This window comes from Molossus molossus, unplaced genomic scaffold (genome assembly GCF_014108415.1).
Source record: "Molossus molossus isolate mMolMol1 unplaced genomic scaffold, mMolMol1.p scaffold_m16_p_15, whole genome shotgun sequence".
Lineage (NCBI taxonomy): Eukaryota > Metazoa > Chordata > Mammalia > Chiroptera > Molossidae > Molossus > Molossus molossus.
The window spans coordinates 74,765,624-74,777,438 of NW_023425350.1; the positions used below are offsets into that span (position 1 = coordinate 74,765,624).

Here is an 11,815-nt window from a genome sequence, read left to right on the forward strand (position 1 = left end):
ATTAAAAAATATGAATCATGAGCAAGTAGTCATGCAGGAAACTTGATCCCCTGCTCACCCACCCACGGAAAAGGCCAGCAGTACTGGAAATGAACAGAACCCAGCAGGAAATGGGTGCAGGTGGAAAAGGGGCGCACGGAGCTGCAGCCCTATCTTTGGGGAGCCTTTGGAAGAGAAGGGCTCCCTGGAGTCTATTACTAGATCACAGAAGCCTGCCTTGAGGTACAGAAGACTGTTGCCAGTGAAACCAAACCACCTTCTGAAACTTTCCACTGGGGCTATCTTGCAGATGGAGCCAGGAGCTCAAGTCTCTGCCTGGTAACCCTCACACCTAGTGGGTGGGGGTGAGGAAGGGGCTGGAAGGTGAGGAAACCGCAGGAAATGGAGCTTTTGGGACCTAAAAGTTGTCAAGATCCACTGTGACTTAGTGGAAAGAGGGATTTGGAGTCCCAGGGCCTGTTTTAATATTCTGACCTTGTTAATATCTATGTGATTTGGGCAGGTCTGAGACTCATTTTATCCACAAAATGGGAAAAACAATACCTACTTTTACAAAAGTGGTCCGGAGGGTGGAGCCAAAGAAAATGTAGTGGAGGCAGGTTGCCAAGTCTACACCACATCCCTGGCCAGTTTGGCTCAGGGGTTGGAGCATCGGCCCTCGGACCAAAGGGTTGCAGGTTCAATTCCTGGCCCCGGTCGGGGTTGTTCAGGAGGCAACCAATCGATGTGTCTTTCTCACATTAATGTTTCTCTCTCTCCCTCCCTCCCTCCCTCCCACTCTATCTAAAAATGAATGGAAAAATATCTTTGGGTGAGGATTAACAACAACAAAAGTCTACACCACAGAACAAAGGTGAGGGGATCTAAAGGTGAGGGGATCTGCATATCAAGTCACCTCCAGTTAAATAGACAAGGGTGAGACTCTACTGGGATCACACACTTCCTCTCCCTCCCTGTCTGGAGACAGAGAACCTACTACCCACCCCATGCTAAGAGCTGGCTTGTTCCCTATCTCCAGCATCTCCAAGGCCACACAGCCTTTTCTCTGGTGGAAAGGAGCTGGGAAACGTGGCTTTGGCCAGCGTGGAGAAGGGGCCTTTATGTGCACCAGCAAAGACCCAGTTGTTACTGAGTCCAAACTGGGCTGCCTCCCCACTTATCTCCACTACTCTGGTCTATGCTCTTCAGATGCCAAGTTTTATCTCAGAACAAAAGCTTCTGTCCGGACTGATTTATAATCCAGATCTGCTGATGGGGCTCTAAAGTGTTCCTCCCCTGCAGGGCTACAGCCAGTTTAAAACAACCACCCTAGCCTCCTGGCCTGTCGCTTCACTCTGCCCTCTGCCCCTGGCCAGGAGGTAGCATCTCTCTCCGTGTGTTGGCCTCTCTGGGGTTCCTCTGCCCGCCCAGAGGACCAGCTGGCAAGGACACCCCAGCGTCACCCAGGAGGCCAGAGCTGCCAGTTACTTCTAGGAGCGGCGGTGGGAGGAGACTGCCGGTTCTGAAGGTGGTAGGTCTTCTCCAGCGTGGCTGCCCTCAGCCCCTTTCATCTGAACATCAGGGCTCAAGTCACTTGTTATTCAGCCTACCAGTGGCACAGAAGGAGTCATTTCCCGGGGATAGGCTCTGTGCCCTCAGGGTAGAGGGTGGTCACTGGAAGCTGGCCAAGGGGCGCTGAGTGGATCCTGTGCCTGTAGAGCGAAGAGCAGGGGCCGACAGTGTCTCTGCAGACAGGGGTCTTCCTGGCTGGAGAGGCCCGTGCAGTCTGATTGCGGGGACCAGTGGGCGTTGGGGCCAAAAGGCGGACCGCTCTGGTCTGCCCAGTGGAGAAGCAGGTTTCCCCTGTGCCTCTCTCTCTCTCGGACACTCGCCCCAGGCCCCTTCCGGAGCCCTGCCGCCCACCCCGCGGTGGGCCTGGGGAGACACTTCGGAAAGGCCGGGTGAGTCCGCTTTCCCCTGACAATGCCCGGAGACCCTCCCCCGCCCACCTCCCGGAGCGATGGCGCATTCGCGACTCCGCGGCGCGGGGCGCGGGGCGGCTGGGCCAGGGCAGGGACGTGGGCCGAACCCCCTGGCACGAAGCGGGGGCGGCGGGTCGCAGCCCCTCCTGGGCTGGCCTTCGGGGCCCGCCCTCGGCCTCCGCTCGAACCCCCCCGCCTGACGTCAGGGGCGGGGCGGAGTGGTGGCCGTAAGAGAAAGAGCCGGCGCCCGCCGCGGTGGCGCGGGGAGCCCGAGCTCAGGGGCGCCGAGCAGAGCTGGGACCGAGGGGCGGTGGCACAGGGGCCGCGGGGGAGGCGGGCGCTCAGGCGGGGGCGGCCCCGGGTCCGAGACGAACGTGAGGGCGGCGCCCAGGGACTCCAGCGGCAAGGAGGTGAGTGAGGCCAGGGCGGCGCGGGGCCGAAGCCGCGGGGCTCCGCTTTGTCCCCCGACTCGGGCAGGGACCGCCTCATACGCGAGGGACAGGACTTAGGGGCGCAAGGAAGGGCAGTGGGGGACAGCTGTCCCCTCGAGATCCTTCCTGCGGCCCACGGGGGGGCTCGGAGCGGGACAAGGAGTGCCCGCAGCCAGGGGGTCCGGAGACGCAGACTGGTCCGGAGAGTGGGACTTAGAGAAGGGGTCCCTCGTGCTGTCTAGTTCGCGGCCGGGATCCTCCCCGGGCCCCCGAGCTGCTCCCAGCTCCCCCACCCCCGATGGAAAGTTTGGGGCGGGCTTGGACCGCGGCCAATGTTGTGGGATCGGATTTCCCCGCCGTGGCCCCCCGCCCGTTCCGCCCGGGAGGCGGGGTGTCCTGGAAAGCCAGCTACGGAGTTCAGCCGGCCGCCCTGTCCCCGGCTGGAGCGCTCACCCTGCGGCCGCCGTTCGGGGTGGGCAAGGGTGAGGGGCCACTGCTGGGACCCCGCGCCCCTGCACCCACTCCAGGACCGCCGCGATTTCCCCGCCCTGGGAGGGGCTGGTGGTGGGGGCGCATCCGAGCGCGCCGCGGAGTCCGGCCCGGCCTGGGTAAGGGGTAGAGAGAGGGCTAGAGGGTGCTGGGACGAGGAGGGTGAGCGTATTCCCGGTCCCCCGCCCTTCCCGCGCTGGGTCCTGGGCCGACAGGGGGCGTCCGCAGGCCGCTCTCCGCCACGCTCCCTGCGCCGCTGCTTTGTTTGCATTCAAATCCCCGAGCTGGGGGAGGGGATGGGGGGGCAGGGATGGGGTCTTGGCGGGGACCCTTTGTTTTGGGGTGAACAGGTCCCGGCTTCTGTGTCTCTATGCCCGGCCCTAGAGGCCTGGAGCAGCGGAAATGAACCTGGATGGCCTGGCCAGGCGTGGGGCGCGAACCCCGAGTGGGAAGGCTCGTCAGACCCTGCCCTCCTCCTCGCTTCATACTAGGAGTCCCCTCGCACCCCCAGCCCGGGCGGCCCCTCTTCCTCTCCCCCCCCCCCGCACCGCCTGAGGGCGCCGCCGGAGATCCCCGATCAGACCAGCGCGGCTGCTGTCCCACCGCCCCCAGCCTGAGGGCCAATGTCCCTCGGAGGCCCTTGGAACGGAGGAGGCGCTGGTCACTTCCACGCCCATCCCATGCACTTCCTGCCTCCCTTCTTGGGCAACAAAGGGGCCTCGGGAAGCGGGGCCCCTTCAGCCCCCCGGCCTGCTTCAGCCCTTTGGTGTAGCACCGGGATTCGGGCTCTGCCCTGCCATTGTCTGCGCTGGGGGAGGGGAGAGGCTGGGGCAGGACCCCCGTGCCTGATGCATGAAGTCTCCCCCCGCCCCCCACCACATGCCCCCTCACCCTGCTAAGGGGTTTCACGGGCTAGAATTAGGTCTAGGGCTGGTTGAAGCCCCAATAGGGTCAAGTCTTGCTTCCAGAGGTTATTTTAAGAAATCATCGAATCTGTCAGTCCTGAGTGTGGGGGAGGGGGTCCCCTTTTTATTTTCTTAAACAACTTCCTGTTGAGGAGAGGGTTTGGGGGAGGGCCTGGAGGCCAGAGAAGGTTTAACCTTGCAGTGTCTACTCCCCCAGCTAACTCAGCTCCTCCCCATGGTCCTTTGGAGCATGGTGGCTGAGGCCAGGCAAGAGAGGGAACTAGGTCTCTGCTCCAAGGACAGGGGCAGGGGGGATTGGGGGTTCCTGGAAAGGCCTGATCAGGTCTTCTGTCCTGTCAGTGCCTTCCGGGTCTGTTGCTCTGGCTGTGATTCTGACCCTTTTCTTTTACCCCAGCAGGGCAACTGGCCTGGAGCTTAGAGCTGGGGCATGTGCCATGGCCCCACACTGGGCTATCTGGTTGCTGGCAGTGGGGCCGTGGAGCCTGGGCATTGGGGCTGAGGTGTGGTGGAACCTGGTGCCCCGAAAGACGGTATCTTCTGGGGGTGAGTGTCTGAAGTCTGAGAAGACAGACCAGTTTGAGGAGGGGGGACAGGAGGGGCTGTTGAAGGAAGAGACGCCAAGGAGTTGCCCCCTAGAATGTGCCAGCTTTATTCTGCTGTCAGGCTCCAGGTCCACCAATGCATGTGATCCAGCTTTCTAAGAAGTGCGACTGAGTGGCCCCAGGGACTTAGAACTGGTAGTCCAGCTCAAGACCTGGGCTGTCTCCTGCCTCTGACGCTTAGGATGGGGTAGTCCCATGGGAGAGGGACCGTTCTGCATCACTCTGCCCACCCGTCACTCCTGAAATTGTCATTTTCACTGAGAGTCTAGTGAGAGAAAACTGAGCCAGTATAAGCAGAAGTCAGGGGTGCTCCCCCAAGTCTTTCTAGCTCTCTGCCCCTAGGAGCCTCCTTATAATTCTAATAGACCCCCTCTGCTGGTGGCCCTTGCTTATGTGGGAGGACAACGGACCTGACAGCCTTACTGTGCACACACACACCTGTACCGAGAGGTGATGTCAGGTGTTTGTATCGTCCCTGCACTCCAGGGACCTGGGGTGAGCTCACCTCCCACAGGCTGCACTCAGGTGCTAATGAAGCCCTCCCTTACCAGTGTGTGTCTGGGCCCATCTTTGGTTCAAAGACTAAGCTGGTTTAGGGGGCCCTGAAGACAGGTTGGCAGTTATTTTGGGAGCCAGCATAGGGATCCTGTGACTATATGAATGTCCTCGTGCCCTGCACGGTGAACGGTAGCAAGGCTTCCCAGCCCCCAGGCTTCAGTGCCGTCTGTGGTCCCATCCTCTGGTTTCCCCTGCCATCCCTGCCTGTACAGGTGGCCAGCGGTGCTGGATTTGTTTGAGTGGAGCGCAGGGTTTCCTAAGACAAGGAGCGCTCACAACTTCTGTGTGTCCTGCCCTGCTGGGGCTGGGGCTGGGGCAGGGGCAGGGATCTGGCCGCACTCTGATGTGAGCAGTGGGCAGCAGAGCAAAGAAGGAAGAGGCAACTGTAGAAGCTGGGAAGAAGTGCCCACCTCCGCAGCCAGAGGTGCTGCTGACCCTGAGAGGGGACCCGAGCGTCTGATGGCTTCCTCTGGCCGGAAGCTGTGGCTGAGATGGCCTTCCTTCCTCCTCACAGCTCTGATTGCCTCCTCCCAGGCTGAGAACGGCCGAGGAGGCCCGCGGAGCTGTCAGCCGGGCGGCACTCAGGAAATGCCCGTTATTGCCAGTCAGGGCGCTGGGCCGCATTGCTCGTGGGGTGCTAGCCCTAATGTGGGGAACAAGGACAAGTAGGCCCAGAAGATCATTGTATAGAGCAGTGATTTTCAACCTTTTTCGTCTTATGGCACATGTAAACCAATTACTCAAATTCTGTGACACACCAAAAAAATATATTTTATTTTTTGCCAATCTGACAAAAAACCGTAGGTATAGTTTTGATTCATTCACGCGCGATGGCTATTGTTGTGTTGCTTGTTGTCATTTTTTTATTTGACAGACTAAGGGAAAAAGGTCAGTGCCCCTGACTACATAGTCAGGGATTGCAGGTTTTAAGAACTGTTGCGGCACACGGGTTGGAAATCTCTCATACAGAGAAAGACTGGTTTGGGGTGGGGCTGCCTGGAGCCCTAGGAAGGCCGGCCTGCCCACAGCCCTGCTCACTCCCATCTTGTCCCTGCAGAGCTCGCCCCCGTGGTGCGGCGGTTCTCCCAAACGGGCATTCAGGACTTTCTGACGCTGACCCTGACCGAGCAGACCGGGCTCCTGTACGTGGGGGCCCGGGAGGCCCTGTTTGCCTTCAGCGTGGAAGCTCTGGAGCTGCAGAGAGTGGTGAGAGGTGGGGGAGTGGGAGGCACACCCCAGGGGCTCCTGTTGGTCAGGCTGCCCCTTGGGAATCTTGCTGGGTCTGCAGGTCGCCTTTGGCAGAGTGCACGAGTTGCCTTACTGTCTGCAGCACTGGCTGGGTTCTGCTACCATGGGACCGTGTGGGGCCTAAGTCCTCTACTGAAATAAGATCCCAGGGGGTGGGGACCAGGTACGGTCACTTGTTCAGTCAATGCCTGTGACGTTGCTGATGTGCCCCCTCCCTGTTCCCAGATCTCATGGGTGGCTCCTGCGGAGAAGAAGATCGAGTGCATCCAGAAGGGGAAGAATAACCAGGTGGGTGCTTGGGACAAGCCTGGCTGGGCCTCATGGCTCACACTGCCCAGGGCTCCCTTTGATTCAGTGCTGGTCTGGGTCCTGATCTCCATCTGCGTGTCACCATTCTCGGGCTCTCATCTTTTAACTGGATCCATTTTTCTCCCCAGACGGAGTGTTTCAACTTCATCTGCTTCCTACAGCCGTACAACGCATCCCACCTGTACGTGTGTGGCACCTACGCCTTCCAGCCCAAGTGCGCCTACATCGTGAGTGCCGCGCGCTCGTCTGCCCTGCCGCGCTGCTCGGCGCCGGGCCTTCTGCACCTCACTCTCTGTCTCTTCCTGCCCCAGGACATGGTCACCTTCACCCTGGAGCATGGAGCCTTTGAGGATGGAAAAGGGAAGTGCCCCTATGACCCAGCTAAGGGCCACACAGCCCTCCTTGTGGGTGAGTGGCCCACCCCGCTGTAGGCTGGCATGTCCCCCAGGAGTCATTCCCATGCGGGGCTGTGGCCGGAGTGTGTCTCCCCTCACCCCGGCCTGGCTGCCCCTCTATCTCTAGACGGCGAGCTGTACTCGGCGACGCTCAACAACTTCCTGGGCACAGAGCCCGTTATCCTGCGCAACATGGGGCCCCACCACCCCATGAAGACGGAGTACCTGGCCTTCTGGCTCAACGGTGAGCCCCTCGGAGCTGGCGTGGGGCTGGGAGCTCTGGGCGGGAAGGCACTGCTAGGGCCTCACTAAGCCTCCTCCCCTCCGTTAGAACCTCATTTTGTCGGCTCTGCCTACATCCCGGAGAGCTTGGGGAGCTTCACTGGGGACGACGACAAGGTCTACTTCTTCTTCAGCGAGCGGGCGTTGGAGTACAACTGCTACATGGAGCAGGTGGTGGCCCGCGTGGCCCGCGTCTGCAAGGTACGAAGTCTGCGCTGGCGAGGGCGGGGAGCCCTGCGGGCCGGGCAGGGCTGATTGCCAGTGTCCCCTTGTCGTCTGCCAGGGAGATGTGGGGGGCGCACGGACCCTGCAGAGGAAGTGGACCACCTTCCTGAAGGCACAGCTGGTGTGCTCGGCTCCGGGTCGCCAGTTCTACCTCAACCAGCTCCAGGCCCTGCACACCCTGAAGGGCACCTCCTGGCACAACACCACCTTCTTTGCGGTGTTTCGGGCACGATGGTGAGCTGGGGAGGAGTCCTTGGGAATGGGGAGGAGCAGGTCTTCGGGTTAGGGGTGGTTTATGGTGCAGGCCTCTGGGTGAGTCCAGCTGGCCAGTTTTGGAAGCCAAGATAGTGGGCATCTGCTCCCAGTGGGAGATGGGCCAGTGCCCTGCCCCCGGTGGCACACAGAGCTGCCATCACACTGTGTGTGCCCATGACAGCTTCGCACTGGGCCCCGCCTTCCCCCACACCCCTTGAACTGGGCTAAAGTGGACACCAAGCCTGACCCTCGGGGCCCCTCCCTTGCTGTGGTAGGGGCGATGTGGACCTGTCAGCAATCTGCGAGTACCAGCTGGAAGATATTCAGAGGGTGTTCGAGGGTCCCTACAAGGAGTACCATGAGCAATCCCAGAAGTGGGGCAGCTATACTGACCCAGTACCCAGCCCGCGGCCAGGCTCGGTGAGTCGCCCAGGGACGGGTGCACTGCGGCCCACAGCCCCAGTGCCATTCCCACAGGCTGACCGCCCTCCCCCAACCCCAACCCTAGTGCATCAACAACTGGCACCGCCACCATGGCTACACCAGCTCTCTGGAGCTGCCTGACAACACCCTCAACTTCATCAAGAAACACCCCCTGATGGAGGAGCAGGTGAAGCCTCGCTGGGGCCGGCCCCTGCTCGTAAAGAAGGACACCAACTTCACCCACGTGGTGGCTGACCGGGTCACGGGGCTTGACGGAGCCTCCTATACAGTGCTGTTCATTGGCACAGGTAGGCACGTGGGCATGCCGTCCTCGCTGCGGGCCTGTGTGCCCAGGTAGGGTGATTTGGGGATGCCCCGGGGCCCTTGTGCTCTCTGTTGACATTTGCCCTCCCCCCAGGAGATGGCTGGCTGCTTAAGGCCGTGAGCCAGGGGTCCTGGGTCCACCTGACTGAGGAGCTGCAGGTGTTTGACCAGGAGCCCATGAAAAGCCTGGTTCTGTCCCGGAGCAAGGTAATGATCAGGCCCCACCCGCAGCTGTTCCTCCGCCTTCCCAAGTCTCCTGCTTGGCTGGGGAGGCTCAAGCACCCCTCGCTCAGCTTGAGGTGGGCTCCAGGAAACCGGAGGCCCAGCGGATCCCGTGCTCCGTAGGTCCCGGAGTGGCTGTGTTGCCCCCATTCCTAACCCCATGCCTCCCACTTCCCTGAGGTCCTGGCATCTTACCCTTCTCTGGCCCCCTAAACTTTCATGTGCTCACCTTTACCAACTATTGTGGCTCAGATGGTTCCCCACAACATGGAATAATGGTAGGAAGAAAGTCTGTGTTTGAAGAAACACAGATTGGCAATCACCATGCAAACAGGAAAACATCTTATGCTATGCTGGTACTATTGTGAGGGCTAATGGGCCTTGCGGAAAACATACTTCCTGCACTATTTATACTGTACTGGAGCTGTGTGTGTGTGTGTGTGTGTGTGTGTGTGTGTGTGTGTCTGAGTGATTATACTCAGCTCCACTGGAGCTGTGTGTGCGTGCGTGTGTCTGAGTGGTTATACTCAGCTCCACAGGGCTGCTGTTCCTCTTTAATAAGGTCATGTCTACAAGGTGCTTAGGATGGTGTCTAGCTTGGAGTAAGCCCTCCATGGGTTCTTTGGTCCTTAGATTCCCATCCTTGCATCTCCCTTCTTTTGGCCCCTTTGCCCTGTGCTGCCCCACAGCAATCCCAGCTGTGTCTGACGGACCCTCCTGTGCCCACTGCTTCTCCTGCAGAAGCTGCTGTTTGCAGGTTCCCGCTCACAGTTGGTCCAGCTGCCCCTGGCTGACTGCATGAAGTACCGCTCCTGCGCAGACTGCATCCTTGCTCGGGACCCCTACTGCGCCTGGAGTGTCAATACCAGCCGCTGTGTGGCCGTGGGTGGCCACTCAGGGTGAGCAGGGCTCTGCTCCTGTTGGGACCAGGAGGGGAGGGCAGGTGGTGGTTGGGTCGGGGATGCTGATGTAACCTGCTTCCCCAACCAGATCCCTGCTGATCCAGCAAGTGAGAGACTCAGACACCTCAGGCATCTGTAACTTCCGTGGCAGTAAGAAAGGTGAGCTGTCTTTTGTCCTCCCAGTGGGATGGGCCCTGGGCCAGGACTCTGCACTCCCCTTGGCCCTGGGTTTCCTGCACTAACTCTGCTCCTATCTTCTCTCCCGTGCTGCAGTCAGGCTCACGACCAAAAACATCACGGTGGTGGCAGGCACAGACCTGGTGCTGCCCTGTCGCTTGTCTTCCAACCTTGCCCATGCCCGATGGACCTTTGGGGGCCGGGACCTGCCTGCTGAACAGCCTGGCTCTTTCCTCTATGATGCTCAACTACAGGCCCTGGTCGTGATGGCTGCCCAGCCCCGCCACGCCGGGGCCTACCACTGCTTTTCAGAGGAGCAGGGGACACGCCTGGCTGCCGAAGGCTACCTGGTTGCTGTGGTGGCAGGCCCTTCGCTGACCCTGGAGGCCCGGGCACCCCTGGAAAGCCTGGGGCTGGTGTGGCTGGCGGTAGTGGCCCTGGGGGCCGTGTGCCTGGTGCTGCTGCTGCTCGTTTTGTCATTGCGCCGTCGGCTGCGTGAGGAGCTGGATAAAGGTGCCAAGGCGACAGAGAGGACCCTGGTGTACCCTCTGGAGCTTCCCAAGGAACCCACCAGCCCCCCCTTCCGCCCCGGCCCTGAGACTGATGAGAAACTCTGGGACCCTGTTGGCTACTACTACTCAGATGGCTCCCTCAAGATTGTGCCTGGACACGCCCGGTGCCAGCCCGGGACTGGGCCCCCTTCTCCGCCTCCTGGCATCCCTGGCCAGCCCCTGCCATCCCCAACTCGGCTTCACCTGGGGAGTGGGCGGAACTCAAATGCCAATGGCTATGTGCGCTTACAGCTGGGTGGGGAGGACCACGGCGAGGGGCTTGGCCACCCCCTGCCCGAGCTGGCAGAAGAGCTGAGGCGCAAGCTGCACCAGCGCCAGCCCCTGCCAGACTCCAACCCCGAGGAGTCCTCGGTGTGAGGCCCACGTCGGGCAGCCTGGGAGCCACGGCTCCTACTTTTGCACAGGCACCAGCTACCTCAGGGACATGGCGTGGGCACCTGCTCTACTGGGACAGACTCTGCCCAGCACCGCCCGCCCATGAGGACCTGCTCTGCTCAGCACGGGCACTGCCACTTGGTGTGGCTCACCAAGGCACCAGCCGCCCAGAAGGCGTCTTCCTCCTCTCTGTGAGGGGCTGTGAATCATGGACACGTGGGACCCCAGCAGCCAAAACTTCAAGACTGAAGTTGGAGATATGGGTGTGTGTGTGTGTGTGTGTGTGTGTGTGCATGTGTGCACGCATGCGCGTGCGCACATGGGTGTGTTTGTGTAACACAGTCTTCCTGTTTCTGTGGAGTCTTCCCTTGGCTTGGGGTCCTCCTGGTGAGTCATTGGAGCTATGAAGGGGAAGGGGTCGATCACTTTGCTTCTCTTACCCCCAACTGTCCCCAGGAGGGGCAGGGATGTACATATGGGGGTGGGCTGGGCAGGGTGCTTATACCCCTGAGGGGAGTGCAGGGCTCTGGGGTGGGCCTAGTCCTGCTTCTAGGGTTGTGAATGTTTTCAGGGTTCGGGGGAGGGAGTGGAGCCTCCTGAGTGTTTGGGGGGAAGGGTGGGAGGGGCCTCCCACTTGGCCCTGGGTTCTTTGGTATTTTATACTGGTCCTCCCTGACAGGGCTGGGAGAGGTGTGGGGGGCGGAGAGAGGTGGGCATGCTATGGATAGGTCATACCCTCTCCCAGCCCTGCAGGAGGGCTCCTAACAGTGTAACTTATTGTGTCCCGCGTATTTATTTGTTGTAAATATTTGAGTATTTTTATATTGACAAATAAAATGGAGAAAATGAAACTGACTGGGATGAGACATTTGGGCCAAAATCTGGGTGCCAAGTTGGGTAAGTCAGGCTGAACCATCCCACCTCCCCGTAGTCCTGGGGCAGCCGCCCCTCTGTGGGCCCTGCCTGCCTGTGCCCCTCTGAGCGGGACAGCCCAGGCTCCGGTCTTTTCCCACAGTGGTGGCTGTGGGGCTGGGAACCAGACGGCCTACTGGGAGCCAGCCCTGGCTTCTGGCCAAAGGGAGAAATCAGGGAATTGCAGTCAAAGCAGGAGAGGAACTGACTTCCCAGAACTCTGGGAA

At 60.3% G+C, this 11,815-nt stretch overlaps 1 protein-coding gene across 1 annotated transcript; it reads left to right on the forward strand.

Annotated features, from left to right (window-relative positions):
• Positions 1–4,207: 4,207 nt before the first annotated feature.
• SEMA4C (semaphorin 4C) lies at positions 4,208–11,528 on the forward strand. The gene is made up of 14 exons (XM_036262857.1): positions 4,208–4,350; positions 6,025–6,173; positions 6,441–6,503; positions 6,653–6,751; positions 6,836–6,932; positions 7,047–7,163; positions 7,251–7,402; positions 7,485–7,660; positions 7,957–8,101; positions 8,190–8,412; positions 8,523–8,635; positions 9,392–9,549; positions 9,641–9,711; positions 9,826–11,528. The coding sequence occupies exons 1-14, from the start codon at positions 4,242–4,244 to the stop codon at positions 10,656–10,658; spliced, it is 2,505 nt and encodes an 834-aa protein (XP_036118750.1). The 5' UTR covers positions 4,208–4,241; the 3' UTR covers positions 10,659–11,528.
• Positions 11,529–11,815: the final 287 nt, after the last annotated feature.

Bases quoted from the DNA above. Each gene is read 5' to 3' on its own strand.
- SEMA4C (XM_036262857.1), top strand. From the start codon at position 4,242: ATGGCCCCACACTGGGCTATCTGGTTGCTGGCAGTGGGGCCGTGGAGC. The intron at 4,351-6,024 runs GTGAGTGTCTGA...TTGTCCCTGCAG, and splicing joins AAAGACGGTATCTTCTGGGG to AGCTCGCCCCCGTGGTGCGG. The intron at 8,102-8,189 runs GTGAGTCGCCCA...CCCCAACCCTAG, and splicing joins CCAGCCCGCGGCCAGGCTCG to TGCATCAACAACTGGCACCG.